The following is a 14,446-nucleotide window of genomic DNA, read 5'->3' as shown; positions in this document are numbered from 1 at the left end:
TCCTTCCTCCAGTGCTTCTGTTGTGTTTTTCATATTTTGCTCAAAATCTCCACTGCTTTCACGTTAGCGTTGCTGCTTGTACTTACCCTTCCCACCTCCCTGAGCCCTTTCTCTTTCTGCGTTGAGCATGCTGTAATGTTTTCTTGGTTATGGATAGTATTGAGACATTTCACTGCTACGTGAAAGCACAGAGCTTTCTCACCTCCCAGAGACAAAGCAGAATTGTCTGCAGGCTGATGAACGAAGTGGAAACCTTGACAGGTCTGAGCGTTCAGCAAACTGTGGTCCTGGTGCAGTTTACGCCTTCCTAGGACTGTCCCATACAGCTCGCTCACATTCATTCAGAATTTCTGGTCATGCCTTACCCTATGGCATCAGCACTGATGTCAGACTATGACTATGGCATCTGTCACTGGTGTCAGAGCCAGGGAAGGATGAGTCTTCCCAACAGTTCTTCTTCTGTACAAGCTGTGCAGCATACAATTTGAGGAAATACGTCCCATTTCCTGGAAATGCTGTGCAATGTAAAAGGAGTATGATGTGTGTGTGTGTGTGGTTCACAGAAGTATGTAAAAACTTTTGGATCTCTACAGTTCATGAGTGTTTACACACATGGGGGCCAGTTTGACCCTTCCTTGCCATCTATTTATGTGGGTGCAGAATTTAGTTTGGTATGTTCCTCCGGGTTAGAGTGTCCCTGAGATGTGTTTATCCTTATTCCACAGAATCTCATGAGGCCTTTGTTGCTGTCCAGTGGAGGTTTTTGTGAGGAGTTACGTGCTGTATTCCGGTTTCAGGGATACATTTCTTGCTTTATGTGGGATTCTATCCTAAATGTGTCATTTGTGTTTGTGAGCATGAAGGGGACAATCTATGTGCTTAGAAATGTATTTTATTTACATGAAGGTCCATTTTTTTTTTTCAGGGACTTTCCATTTACTTTTCTTTCAGGTCACTTTTATTAATATAACCAAATATGGAATGGTCTTTTCTTTTTTGTCCCCAACTCATTCTTCAGTGACTCCTGCTTCCCCTGCACGACACATACATACTAGGTGGGTTTTTTTCAACCTAAACCGTTGGCAACTCACTTGTAATTACAAGAGGAATTTTAAGCTATTGTAAAGAGAACTAATGGACGTATAATTAACTAATGACAGTCTGTGGGATTAAGCCTAGCAAAGTGAAAGCCATAAAAATTCATAGCAACTGAGGTGGAACTTTACGGCTTCTCTGCAGTGTATGGAAAAGTCGGTTTTGCCAGGGTAGTAAAGTTGGGGAGATGGTTTGAGATGTTGGGAGAGGACACTGTGTCTTGAAACATTGGGAAAGAATAGGAGAAGGAGTAGAGGGTGAGAGCAGGAGGAAGACACGTGCCTTTCTCTCCCCATCGTTTCCGCCATCTGATCTGATCATGGGAATAAATCTCCTCCGCAGGCCTGATTTCTCCTCGGAGCCCAGTTGCCACTGGATGGGGCAACCCTTTGCCGTAACCATTAACGCTTCCCCCGCATGCTTCCCTTGGCAGCAGTAGCAGAACTCACAATTCTGGTGAGGAGAAGCAGAGACCAGCTGGTTGGGTTGTTCTGGGAAAAGGAGCAGGCCAACTAGGCCGTGCACTCGCTCTCTCTTTGATGGGCAGGTTTTCAGGTACTAACAAGATGGCTTTGCCTATGCCAGGCTGACCTGAAGGACCGCTTGTGGACAAGCTGGCCCCTGGGGGAGCTTGGAGGGAGTGCTGCTGCTGGTAGCCATGGTGGCTTCTCCAGGGGCTGTGCAGGCAGGCTGTGCAGCTGTCTCCATGGCTCTGATCCTGTTTGCTTCATTTGCTGAAGCCCGACGGGGTTAATGAGGCTGTGGTGAGATGAGCCAGCCTGGGCTGTGTGGGGGCTGGATCCTCTGGTCTGCCAGGTTTGCTTGGTCTTGTCTGCTGGAGATTTCCACAGGGCGCTGTGCTTGTTTTAGGGAGAACCCCAGCCCCGCTCTGGCGTCCTGGTGCGAGGGAAGGAGAGGAGTCGGGGGAACAGGGAGCAAAGCTGAATGTAACCTACAAACAGTCTTCAGGGACAAGGGTGCCTGGGATATCATAACAAACGCCCACAGCCATCACGCTGTGGCATCTGGTCGCTGCTGGGGCAGATCAGTGTATCAGGAGCCTGCTCCTCACTATGGCAAACTCTCTTACTATCATGCCGAGTGCCAGATTTAGGCCATCTAAAATTAGCCCCTAGCCCTAAACCTCAGCCGTACACCTGAATCTTTCTACTGCTGCCTTAATAAAAGCATGCAGGGTCATAACCATTTTAGTTATGACAGAACACTGACTTTGGAAACAGCTGTATCCATTTTATATCCATCCCCACATCCTGACATATTCCTACCTATTTTTTTGTACATCCCTTTGTTGCTAACATCCCAAACATTGCTACTTTTCACTGTGCAAATGAAGAACTGTCAGATCTGTGCAGTATGGGGGTGAGTAGCTTACCTGGACAAATGCAGCTGCTGTTGAAAAGCAGACCTGAGTAGATGTGTTACAATTCTCCTAAATACTGAGATAACGTCTAGCATGTAGTTTTAAATAACAGGTACTTCTTGATCTGCTGTAGCGTTTCCAGTGACTCACTGTTTTTTTCCCCCCATTGCAGTAATTACAGGAGAGTATTGCAGTCCCTGACTCAGAGGGAGGCTTCCTTCCAAGGCTTCTGGTCATGCTGGAGCTCCAGCTCTGCAGCCGTACAGAGCAAATTCTTTGGAGCATCATGGCAGCAGGCAGGGACTACGCCAAGAATAATGAGGGCATGGCATATGTTTTGGACTAGTGACAGCAAGTCATTAAAGACAGCGTTTGCTTTGGATTCGTGGCCAGGAATTTGGTTGCCAGAATCTTGGCTATGAGTCTTGTGTCCCTAAAACTGGGTGCTTACAGGAAAGGCATCCCAAGGGACACATCTGATGGCTTCTCTGTCAGGCTAGGCTAGGAAACGGCAAAGTGTAAAAATTAAAAAGGGGTAAGTGTGCTCCAACCCAGATCTGTTGTGGACTCGTGGCTTTTGAAAAAAAAGGGTCTTCCTGCAGGCCCGTGGGAACACGGGGCATGAGACTCATGGGGCAGGGCTGGGGCTCGGCTGTGCGTCAGGTTGTGGAGTGGGAGATGTGGGGCAAGGTTTCACGTGTGCTGATGCCTCAAGCTCCATGAGCACCATCATTTCTTCCTCTGGGGAGGCATTCAGCAGGTACTGCAAGCCGGCATATCGCATATGCACTGACTGGCTGCAGCTGGCCTGGCCGCTCCGGGAGCTGCATCACGGCAGCAGTGACGTGCTGCCAAATGTGACCTGACAGCCCTGCCACGAGGACGCTTGGGACTGCGGGGGAGGCAAGCAGAAACAGACCAAAGGGCTCAAGTCTCCTGTTTGCCTCGTGAGATGTCAGATCTGACAGGAACATGGGCAGGTCTTGATCCTCTCTTGTTTTCTTGCTCATGCAGCCTCCATCCGTGACGCAGCTTTTCAGATTTAGTAGAGCTGCACTCTTACTTGTTGTTGGTGTGAGCAGTTGTGTGCAGCTGGCCACCAGGTCTCTGCTTGCAAGAAGTGTGTGTGATGTGAAGGTCTTCTTGCCATCAGCTAAGTGTATTCAGAAGATCTGTGGAAGTTGAGCCAAGGTTCTTGGAGATGGGAATAGATTTTCCTATGCCTTAAATGCTGCTCTGAACCCCACTGTCTATTTTGAGGTTAATAAAATCTGCGGTTTTGCTTTCCATTGTTTTAGCTTAAGAATGAAAGGCTGAGAGAGTTGGGGTTGTTCAGCCTGGAGAAGAGAAGGCTCCAGGGAGACCTTATTGCAGCCTTCCAGTACTTAAAGGGGGCTTATAAGAAAGATGGGGACAGACTTTTTAGCAGTGCCTGTTGCGACAGGACAAGGGGGATGGTTTTAAACTAAAAGAGGGTAGATTTAGACTAGATAGAAGGAAGAAATTTCTTACAATGAGGGTGGTAGAACACTGGCACAGGTTGCCCAGAGAGGTGGTAGATGCCCCGTCCCTGGAAATATTCAAGGTCAGGTTGGACGGGGCTCTGAGCAACCTGTCTATTCGAAGATGTCTCTGCTCATTGCAGGGGGGTTGGACTAGATGACCTTTAAAGGTCCCTTCCAACCCAAAGATTCTATGATTCTATAAGGATATTCTCTTTAATTTATCTTTCAGTGTTACTGTGTAAGAATGAGGGTCCTGAAATTTTTTATGGTTATGATGCAGTGTTTTCAAATTAATAGGTCAGAAAACATTACATGTGAGCATGGTATTTCCATTTGTTGCTTCTCAAAGGATAGAAATGTCTTCTCCAGGCACTGCTGTGATATAATGTGTGGTGGAAACATGGCTATTCTGAGCATTTCCCTGTAAAAGTGCTAGTGCACTTACTTCATGATTCACAAACCTCAGTTAGATGCCGAAGAACCCTATGAAACAGATGGCAGAGCTGGACGCCACAGTGGGATGGACAAAAACTCAGAGACCTGAGCAGGCAGCTCTCCGGCATAGTCAAGGGAATGCGGAAAAGAGGACTGCACATGGAATACTGTTACTCGCTTGGATTTAAGCTCCAGCCCCATATGAAGTAGGATATGCAATCTGAAACCCTTTCCTGGCTTTAGATACCTTTGCGACCCCTCTTGCAATGGACTATCTCAGTAACAATGAAGAAAGTGGAGAAAGTGGAGTTCGTGGTACCCACCACTTACATTACAGGCTAAATGTTTGAAGTGCTTGCCTAGGAAGTGGGAATCTGTGCCTGTTGTTGCCTTGCACTGCCCAGGAGAGGTCCCGAGCCATAAACTGGAATGGAAAATGGGAGTGGAGACACCCATTGAAACAGTGTGGGTGCAATGAAGACCAAAGGATTCATAGGGATGGGAAGAGTATGACTCTGAAACTCATTCGAGAGGGCACAGTGATATATATATATATATGTACATGTGAACACAGTTTACTTTTTAATTAAGAATTCATTGTCCCAGGTCAGATCACTGTTTTTAGGACTTTGGTGAGGGGTCTGACCGCTATACTGTTGCATATAAAGATAGATAATGTCTCATCTGTGTGAGGTTTGTTTTGTTTGTTTTATATATGGTGATAAATGGCCTGACTGAAGTGCTTTGTGCCAACACAGTGAATGTTCACCTTGAGAACACAACCCAGTTCAGGCCTTTTGGGGAGGTGGGCTCTCAGGCACCTTCTTTGTAAATTTTGAATGGCCTGAACTGTGAGACTGGCACCAAGATGCCAAAGTAGTACATTTGGGTGTGCAGGTGCTTTTACAGACCTGAGCTATAAATTCTCAGGTCAATGAGAAGTGACTACATGGCTTGTAGGATGTTTCAGCTGTTGATTTCTCTTTTCAGGGTGAGTGGACCATTAATGAGTGAATGGGCTCTGCTGGGAAGCCTTGTCCTCACACCATGACAGCTGATGAGTCGGGAGCAGGAGAGTTAGCTCTGGAGCCCCTGCTCACTTGCAAGCTATGTCTCTGTGAATATTCCCTGGATAAGATGACCACTCTTCAGGAATGCAGCTGCATCTTTTGTACATCGGTAAGACGTAGCACCACCTTTACGTTACAGGAGTAGGGTCATGGGAGATAGACAGAACTGTGAGATGGGGTTGCTTGTCCTGTACAAGAAGTGTGTGTTATCCATGCTGTTAGAAGATGCTTTGCTAAAGAGCATTTGGTGTTAGTCTGTCTTGCCTTAATTAAAAGACTTCTCTGGCATTCTGCTTTTGATAATTTGTAACTCTAACAGACAAATAATAATAAATCCAAGTAGAAAATGGGAAAAAAACCATGCATTTTAAGACTGTCAGAGAACATACGCAGTCTATATGCAATCCAGTATTTATTTTTCTGAAGTAAAATCTTGAAACATCATAGGATAAGTGTGAGATTTTGTTTCCCTTTTATCATTTTCTGAGTACTCAGAGACTTCTTAGGTCTTGTATGTAATTTTTAAGGGCAATCAGAAAACCTAGACAAAAATTTACTGTGGCCTATTGAACCTTTGCATCTTCAGTCTGTGCTGCAGAGATGTTGCCCAGGTCATGCATTGCCTATAGTTGTCAGTGAGGACTTTCTGTCCTGCAAATTCAGATCAAATAAAGCTGGTGGAAGTGATAAAGGCGGTGGTTGAGTGAGCTGATAAAAACCCTACAGATATTAGTACTCTTCTGGTCTCTTTGTCACCGTGGGAAAATGGACCCAGTTTCTCTGGTGATAGTGACTTTGATGTACCTAACTAATGGACTTTGGAAACAGGTCAGAAGCCACTGGAGGGATGTTGTTTTTTTTAACTCCAGAATAAATGTGCTTGGTTTTATTCTTTAACAACAAATTGTGGATAAGCATCAAGCAAGTATGTTTGTTTTGCCCTTGATTGTTTGAACTCATGGAAGAAATCTGATATTTGTGAAGCCAGCTTTAGTGAGAGTATCTTCACTTACTCTGAATTCAGGGTAGCCTAAGTGGGATAAGAATCTAGCTTTGTGTTTCAAGAAACTGACATAAGATTGACTAATATGCATTTTCAGCCTGAACTTGATGAAGTTTGTTTTCCATACCGACTTCCACAAAACATTTCTGTATTTCAGTTTATAACAAAACTTACCAAAAAAAAAAAAACCTGTAAACAAAACTTAGGCGTGAGAACATACTTAACAGGTAGGTATGAAGATAATGTCTTAAATAAAAAAAAAAAAAGTTGATACCTTTACAGTGGTCCCACTCTTCTCCAAGTATTCGGCGATTGATTTATTATCATTAATGACACATTAACCTCAGTGTTAGCTGGGCTGAGTAGCCCTATCACCCCTGGGAAAAGGAGGACTGTGCAAGGCAGAGCTGGGCTCTCTACTCATCCAGGTACCGGCTAAAGGGAGAGGTCTGTGATGGCTGAGGATATTGCTGTCCCCACCTGTCCCCTGTTGGTGCTGCAACTACCACCCTGTACATACACCTCTTACCTGCCCGGTAGCGGGAAGAGCATCCGCTCTGAGCTTGGCTCTCCAGTGCCATGACAGTGAAATGGAAAGTACAGTCACAGTTGTTTGGCATCTGCGCAAACTTTGTTGACTTTGAAGCAAGGGCCTGCCATGAGTGAGTGCTGAAAGCAGCTGGGAGAAGCCTTTAGACATGCTCTATTTATTTCAGTGGGCATAATATGTCTCGATTGTGCTTATGCTCCATGTCTACTCTTTGTCTGGCTGTTGTTGCCTGTCTGAACATCCTCCCGATGGACGTGTCTGGGCTGATGCAACAGAGACATGTAGACCTGTAACAAAGGGGACTCTGGAAACTTTTAACCTGCCTATATGGCTTTCTGTTTTGAATTCAGAGTGGTTTCTGGGAGGTCATATGAGTTGCACCTTTGGGCAGTCTCCAAAGAGCAGTGTCAGAAGCACCTTGCCACAGAGTTCCTCAGTGCCAAGGCTTGCATGGGGGGATTGCTGTTATTGAAACTGTTAGTCTTGTTAATTTTTTGTTCAATTACACGTCAGGTCTTTTTTTTTTTTTTTTTTTTTTGCTAACTGTAATGATGATTCTGCATTTATGATTGTTTTTCAGTACAGCATTTTTGGCTGTGGAAATATTTGGAAGTTCTTACTATTTAGGCATCTGTGGGGGTGATGTAGCCTGTAAAACCTTTTCACTTATAGCCTGTAAAACCAAGGAATTTAAATGAGTTAGAATTGTGTACAGCTATTTTTTGCAGCTTAGAAACTCTTGTAATAAACATTACCTCGTTAAGGCTGTATTCTGGCCAAAGTAAGTAAAATTGTGTTTAAGAAGGTGTATGTTTGCATTTTGGTGGAATGTTGCTAGTAAGAGAGGAGTTTTTCAAATAGCTATAAACATTTTTACTCTCTCTGTTCAGAGAAGAAAAAACGGCTTGCAGAACACACTTGCCATCTTACTTGGTAGTGCAGTCAGGTCTGAAGAGGCATTAGCCTTGTATTTCTCAAGATTTGTTGCACTTGGCGTAAGACTCCACTGAAATGTTAGCTAAAGCACACCTTTACACAACCCCAGAGTTTGGAAACGGCTATAGTGTATCTGATGGCTTGGTTTCGTTGTGTTTGGACTATATTAGCTTTGAATGAAAGACTGATCTCTGAAGAGGGTTGGGCAGAGATGTGAGGTATATTTTATCCGCAAAAGTTTGAGAACACTGCACTTTATATTATTCAGGTCATTTCCTATACCATAAAATCTTTGTGGGTTTCCATGCTGTGGTGCACACTCTTACATATATATATTCATCAATATATGTATTGCTTAAGCTGCATGCCCCATTCCCTAAAGGGGAGGGGATCTCATCTGTTCCTGAAACTGCTTATGTTGGTTTTTTTCTTGCCAGTCATCCTTCTTGTATATTTGGTGGGATGTCCTTCCTATCTGCAGTCCCTTATGTTTACCTTGTTGCCTTGCAACTTTTTCTTCCTTGGATGCGCCCGTTGTGCAACTACACAGGTTTTTGCCCCTGTGGTGGTCACATCGCTTACGTAATGTATGCTTACATATGTATGTAAAATAATTATATACTGTGAGTGGCTACACCATCAGAGTGTTACAAAATACAGTATTTTAGTGCACTTATATCTGGGTCCAAAGCAAACTAATATTAATTACATCCTGATTCATACACTTACAAAGTTATATTTTGAATATTACACTTATTTCTAGTCAATTTTCCTACATGTTTGTATCCTTTGCTCTTCACCTTCCTCCCCCAGATAGCTCCAGTGGTGCCTCACTCAGGCAAGATTCAGGAGTGCTCTGGCAGGGTAGTGCCAGAAACGGGCAGCCTGACCTCCCAGCTTTGCCTTTGGAGGGGGCACTGGGTGTTGGCCAGGCTTTGGCACTCATTAGGCTGGCTGGAAAATACACATCTTGGAGCCTCCCGCCTTTTCAAAACCTGGCTGAAACTGGGAAAACAGCTGGGAGAGATGAATGGTGTGATCGCAGGCACCTCGCTGCTTCTTGCTAGATATGCCCTGCTAGCTGGCACAGCATAAACTACCCTACACAGTAGTGAGGAGTGCAGGACGGGCAGTAATACTGGAAATGCTAACGGCCCTGTGGAGGACTCGGTGCAAGTCTGTAGCCTGTAAGCAGTCATGGAGGTGGGCTTTTACCAGGTGTGGCAAGATTGCCCTGGTGACAGTGATGACAGAAGGGAACCAGTGCAGTGCTGTTACAGAAGACATGGGTTTGGAGTCAGTAAAAAAGCTGGTGTCAGCTTCTTCCCTGCACACCAATTCTGTTTGGGTTTGTCTGTCCTCTTTTTCCCCCTCCTCCTAAGCATTTCAGAGTCCTGATGAGAGCCTGGTGAGCAATAAATGGCATTGCTGCTATTTACGTCAAGCAGCAGCTTATATCCATCTTGTGTATTATATACTGGAACAGGGTTTGAGATGCCTAAGACAACATATAACAAACTCTGAAAACAGAAGATACTTTCCTCTATTTGCTTCTGTGTTGTCAGCACATGTTTATGCAGAGCTAGCATGAGTCACCCTTCTTTCTTTCCAAGCAAATTCTTTGTTGGGTCTTGTACTTCTGAGAAGTTTGTGAGGTAACTGAGTTACAAAACGCGCAAAACAAATACCATGATGATCCACCTGTTTATTATTTTGGTGGAGGCAATGCGGTCTAAATGAGATTAAACTTCATGCAACCTTAAAAGGAGACGTCAGTGTGCAACGTTGAGTAGAAGCACAGGTAGCTTCTGTGCTGTCTTGGCTATTCTACAAGTAGAAGGTGATCTGAAGGCATTTGGGAGAACAAGATTTTCTGCTGTAGCTCTGTGTGACAGCAAGGCCAGGGCTAGACATGGGTGAAAAAGGCTCTTTTGCTGCTCTTGACAGCCTGGTGCCCTGGGCAGCTGCCTGCCTGGAGAGTCAGGGCCTTGGGAGACCGCAGCCTCCAAGAGAGGGGCTCACATGCTGCTGCCAGCTACTTTTGCTAGAGGGAAGGGGAAACCCTTCTAGAAACAGGAGTTTATCGGTTGCACTTTACCAGCAGGACACTCTAAGGCTCCTCTGCTTTCCTTAATCTTTTTAAGAGCAGCTGTGTACTGCCCTGCTTCCTTTGGGTGGCTAAATATTGACATTTTGTCCTGAGTGCTGTGAAGCCTCAGATCGCTTGTGCAGGAGAGCACTGGAGAACTGCAGACAAACTGGTGTGAAGGATCAGCATCATCAGCAAAAAGCATGGGCAGAAAAGCCTCAGAGCAGAGGAGACCGAGCAGATCAAAGACAAGGAGGAGGCAGATTACAAAGAGCATGGGATGCATGCTAAATGGAGAAAATGTACATGAATACTCCAGTGAAAGACTACTTAGTAAAACTTAGGAGTGAGGGAAAATTTGGATTTGCCTTTATCTAGCCAATATTGGGTTTTAGTATCTCTTCTGTTTCTTTGTGCTAATTTTCAAGAAGGGGTTTGATCCCCTCTTCTTCCTCCTCTTTTCCCCATCCTAGGAGACAGCAGCATGTACTCATGGCTGCATCAAAACACTGCCTTCTCCTCTTCCTAAATAGACCTTGTGCTGCAATGACCTGCTTATTTTATATAAAGCTCACCTCAGGTTGTTTTCCACTTCCACCCACAGGTAGCAAGCTGTCAAGTTTTGACATTTTGTTTTTTTTTTTTCCCAGCTCAACACTTGAAATGTTTCAGAAAAGCTTTGTTTTAAAGTTATAAAACACAAAATTGCCACCTGCTAATATTGGCACTGAACACATAGCACTTTAATAGTAGTTTAGATGGTTTAAGAATTTCCTACATGCATTTCTGGGCAGAGTCACACCAAAGGGAGAGTTAGTGGGGGTACCAAAAGGGCACAAATGTACCTATTGCCTTTTGATGGACGCTACTATTTAGGAAGGGAGGCTACATGTTCCTGAAGTCAGTAGAGGTGGCAGCATCATCTGGGTGGTGGCCAAGGGGAGGCAGGTGAGGAAGAGGGAACTAACATGTTTAATGACAGCACTGCATCAGTGAAGTCGGTGTTATCTCCATTTAACAAATTAAGAAACAGATGTGAAGTAAGTTGTCAATGCCTCAGAGTGCCACAGTAACTGAGCCAGCCTGTGACATAAGCCTCGCGGTCATGTCTGTTTTGTAGCTGTTGGTAAGGCCAGGTGTGGTCTCACGGTTATGTCTGTTTTGTAGCTGTTGGTAAGGCCAGGTGTGGTCTGACACAGATTTGTTTGCAAGAGAAATGGTATTTGCAGCTGGTTCTGTTTTGCTGAGGTGAATTTCTCTGGTGCTGTTCACTGGTCCTTTTCTGTATAATGGTACCACTTCATGGCAACAATTACCAGGAACCTTTCCCGACTTTAAGACACAGATTTTAGGCCGTGTATCTGAGCAAAATCTAGCATCACTGGTGGAAGATCTAGATCACTGGTTGAGACAAAGCTGATGACAATATATTTCTCATATATCCTTGAAAGATTTCCTAAAAAAATCAGCTTGTAGAGCAGCAGGAGGCCATCATATTCTGGCCCATTGTCATGTTTGCTTGACATTTGCACTTGGTCGTGATATAAAATGCTTGTCAGTGATGTTATTCCCCCCCTTCTACTTAGCCACGAGATGACAGTAAGCCATTTGAGGTCAATGGGATATATTTTTTCACTTTCTTTCAAGTATCTTTCTCAGTAAGGCTCTTATGTGGCCTGATCTTCTATCTATTTGAAGGCAACTTAATTTGTCACTGCATCTGGTCCTTAGCAGTTAAAATATAGATTGGGCAATACAAATGCATGTTTTACTGGACTTTTGTTTTTCACTTTAAACTGTCCCTATCGTAAGTTTATCTCTGAGAAATTAATAAATGGCTATTTCTGTGGTGTACTTTTTAAAAACTTTCTTTAATTGGAAAAGCCTCACATTTTTTTACAAGTGCAGTGCAGATGCCTCCAAGCTAATTGCCAATAGACTTGATTCATCTAGTTTTAAGACCTGTTGAGAAATACTTGAGAGATTCCAGGAGCTGGATTACCACACATTGAAAGCAACTGGCCCATTTTAGAGATTGAACATGCAGAAGTGCAGATGTCATGACAAGGATGAACATATTTACTAAACATTATGTAGATCTGTCATAAGTACTATGAGTACTGTTTTGTATTTTGGTTTGTGGGGGCAGGTATATTTAATTGAGTACACAATTGATTAAATGCTGAGTGGATCAGGTGGTTAAATTTAGACTTCTGACATGAACTGTCTCACCAGAGTCAATAATACTACATATTCCATAGAAAACTGCATCACTATAAGACTACTCTGTCTTGTGTAGTCTTGTATACACTGAAGAATGGGTAACACTTGTAAATTATAAGAAAGATATTAAAGCTATATCTTACTCAGTAAAAAGTACATAAACACTGCCCAGAACTGAAACAAAACCTAAATGCCTATCTGTTGGTCTGTTCTCAATCATAAGACACTCCGGAATGTCAACTGAAAATTTGTTTTCTTTCCATTTACAGTCTTCCCCCCTGCCAATGTTGAGTTTGTAAAAAGGCTAAGGCTAAAAAAAACCCAAAACAATACAGTTTTCAGGACAAATCTGGAACAGAGATTTAACATTTTAATCAGTGTCACCGATTTTAAGACGGAAACCTGGGGTTTTCTTAATTTTTCTGAAATTGAAATTGTCTCAAGTTATACATTAGTAGGAGAGACCTTCTTCTTTTGGTAGGATGCCTTCAATCATTTCTTGCGTTTTCATATTTAATGTAGATCATGCCCTAGTAGTGGTTAAGAAATACTGTAGATCTGTTTTTTCCTTTTCTGCAGTTCAATTGAAGACAAATACCTTTACTTATTCTGTATCAACTGCTGCACAGTGGTCTGTAGCATTTGACAGGAAAAATGGCCAGCGCTTTCCATTTCTTTCTTCTTCCTAGCCATTCCTCCATCTTTCTTAATAAAACTACTTGTTCAGTTTTGTCATGTCACATATGTGGTTTCCTTTTATGCCTTCGCATCCAAACGAATGAGGCAGCATTTAGGGAGCTGAAGAGCTCCCATGCAGATGGGAGATGAGCAAGGTAACGGAACATGTCAAGACTCTTGAAAAAGCAGTATGTAGGGAATGACTGAGATCCATCTTTTGTCTCTGGTACAGAGACTATCTGAAAATGGCTTTGAATAGAAATATAAGAATTCACAGTGAGAGGGATATAGGGCCTTTGTCACATCATTACCTAGCAACATAATACTGAAATTATTCTTTGAACTCATTCTTATGTTAAAATGCAGCACTGTTATGGACTTTTTGCAGATTAAATACATTGCCAAACAGACTTACTTTTTTTTTTTTTCAAAAATCCCCTCCATACAATATGCTTTGGGGGAAAAAAGAAAGTTGAAGTTAGAGCAGCATGTAGGAGAAGTGTTGAAATGAAGAAACCATTAATAGCCTGAACAGAATTTTCTGTTCCTGAGGCTCGCAGCTGATCACAGCAAACACGTTTTAAGATTTGAGGAAGTGTTTATTACTAAAGAAGGAATTTTTATATTATTAGTTTGTGCATTGCTAGATTGGGCTAGATTTGCCTAAATTGTAATCTTTCTTACAAGTCCTGCAAGATAAAAGATAAAGCATGTACTATGATAATTTGGTCCAGGTGCTTTACAGGCCTTAACTTACTAGATACCCGTGAGTTGCATTTTGTGAAGTAAGTAAATGGATGTTGACCTTATTTTGTTACATAGAGGAAGGTGATGACAAAAGTGGCATAAGAGGAAAAAAAAATTCTTGCCCCCAAATGCTTAGACAGCAAATTATTTGAAAAAGTTCTCATTATACATTATGAATCTCAGGCAGAGAAAAAATTACTTGTAGTACTCTTTCCGCTGAAGTTGACAGCAGGAGCAAAACATGCTTGGCGAAGTTAGATCAGCACCAAAACCTTCTGTTAGGTGTACTGAGTTTTACTGATGGAATTACCTTATCACATTTCAATTGGTCCCTCTTGCTTGATTGCATCAGGATTTTGTTTTATATTCCAGAACACAGATACGTACATGGTACAGTTGCTCAGTGGGGAAAATCTGAGTAAACTGAACGTAACTGATTAGGGTACACTTGCAGGTATGGAAATTAAAATTCCTTGGTTTGGTCTCCACCATTTATTTGAGGGGTAAACATAATAGAGCCAAACCTCCAATTTAATCTGCAGTCAGCAGGATTCAAACCTGTTCAGCAAGACCTCAGTAGATTTTGAGCCTGTTGCCTCAACCATTCTGCCTTGACTATGTGACGCATTCATGGAAACCTCACTGTGCTGGTATGAAGGTCTCTGCTGATGACTTGCTCTGGCCATGGAGAGTAAGACAATGGTATGACTGTCACTGTAAGCCACAGGTCCTGT

The 14,446-nt window shown here is 43.2% G+C and overlaps 1 protein-coding gene across 1 annotated transcript in view; it reads left to right on the top strand.

Annotated features, from left to right (window-relative positions):
* Window positions 1–5,430: 5,430 nt before the first annotated feature.
* Window positions 5,431–14,446, top strand: part of RNF144B (ring finger protein 144B) — a 31,235-nt gene continuing 22,219 nt past the window's right edge. Inside the window, exon 1 of the mRNA XM_010285792.1 lies at window positions 5,431–5,595. Coding sequence (XP_010284094.1) covers window positions 5,431–5,595 — 165 coding nt within the window. The remainder of the gene's footprint in view (window positions 5,596–14,446) is intronic.

Source organism: Phaethon lepturus, unplaced genomic scaffold, assembly GCF_000687285.1.
Source record: "Phaethon lepturus isolate BGI_N335 unplaced genomic scaffold, ASM68728v1 scaffold7174, whole genome shotgun sequence".
In the NCBI taxonomy this organism is placed as follows: Eukaryota; Metazoa; Chordata; class Aves; order Phaethontiformes; family Phaethontidae; genus Phaethon; species Phaethon lepturus.
The sequence above is the reverse complement of the archived record's forward strand: the minus strand, read 5'-3'. Positions and strand labels throughout refer to the sequence as shown.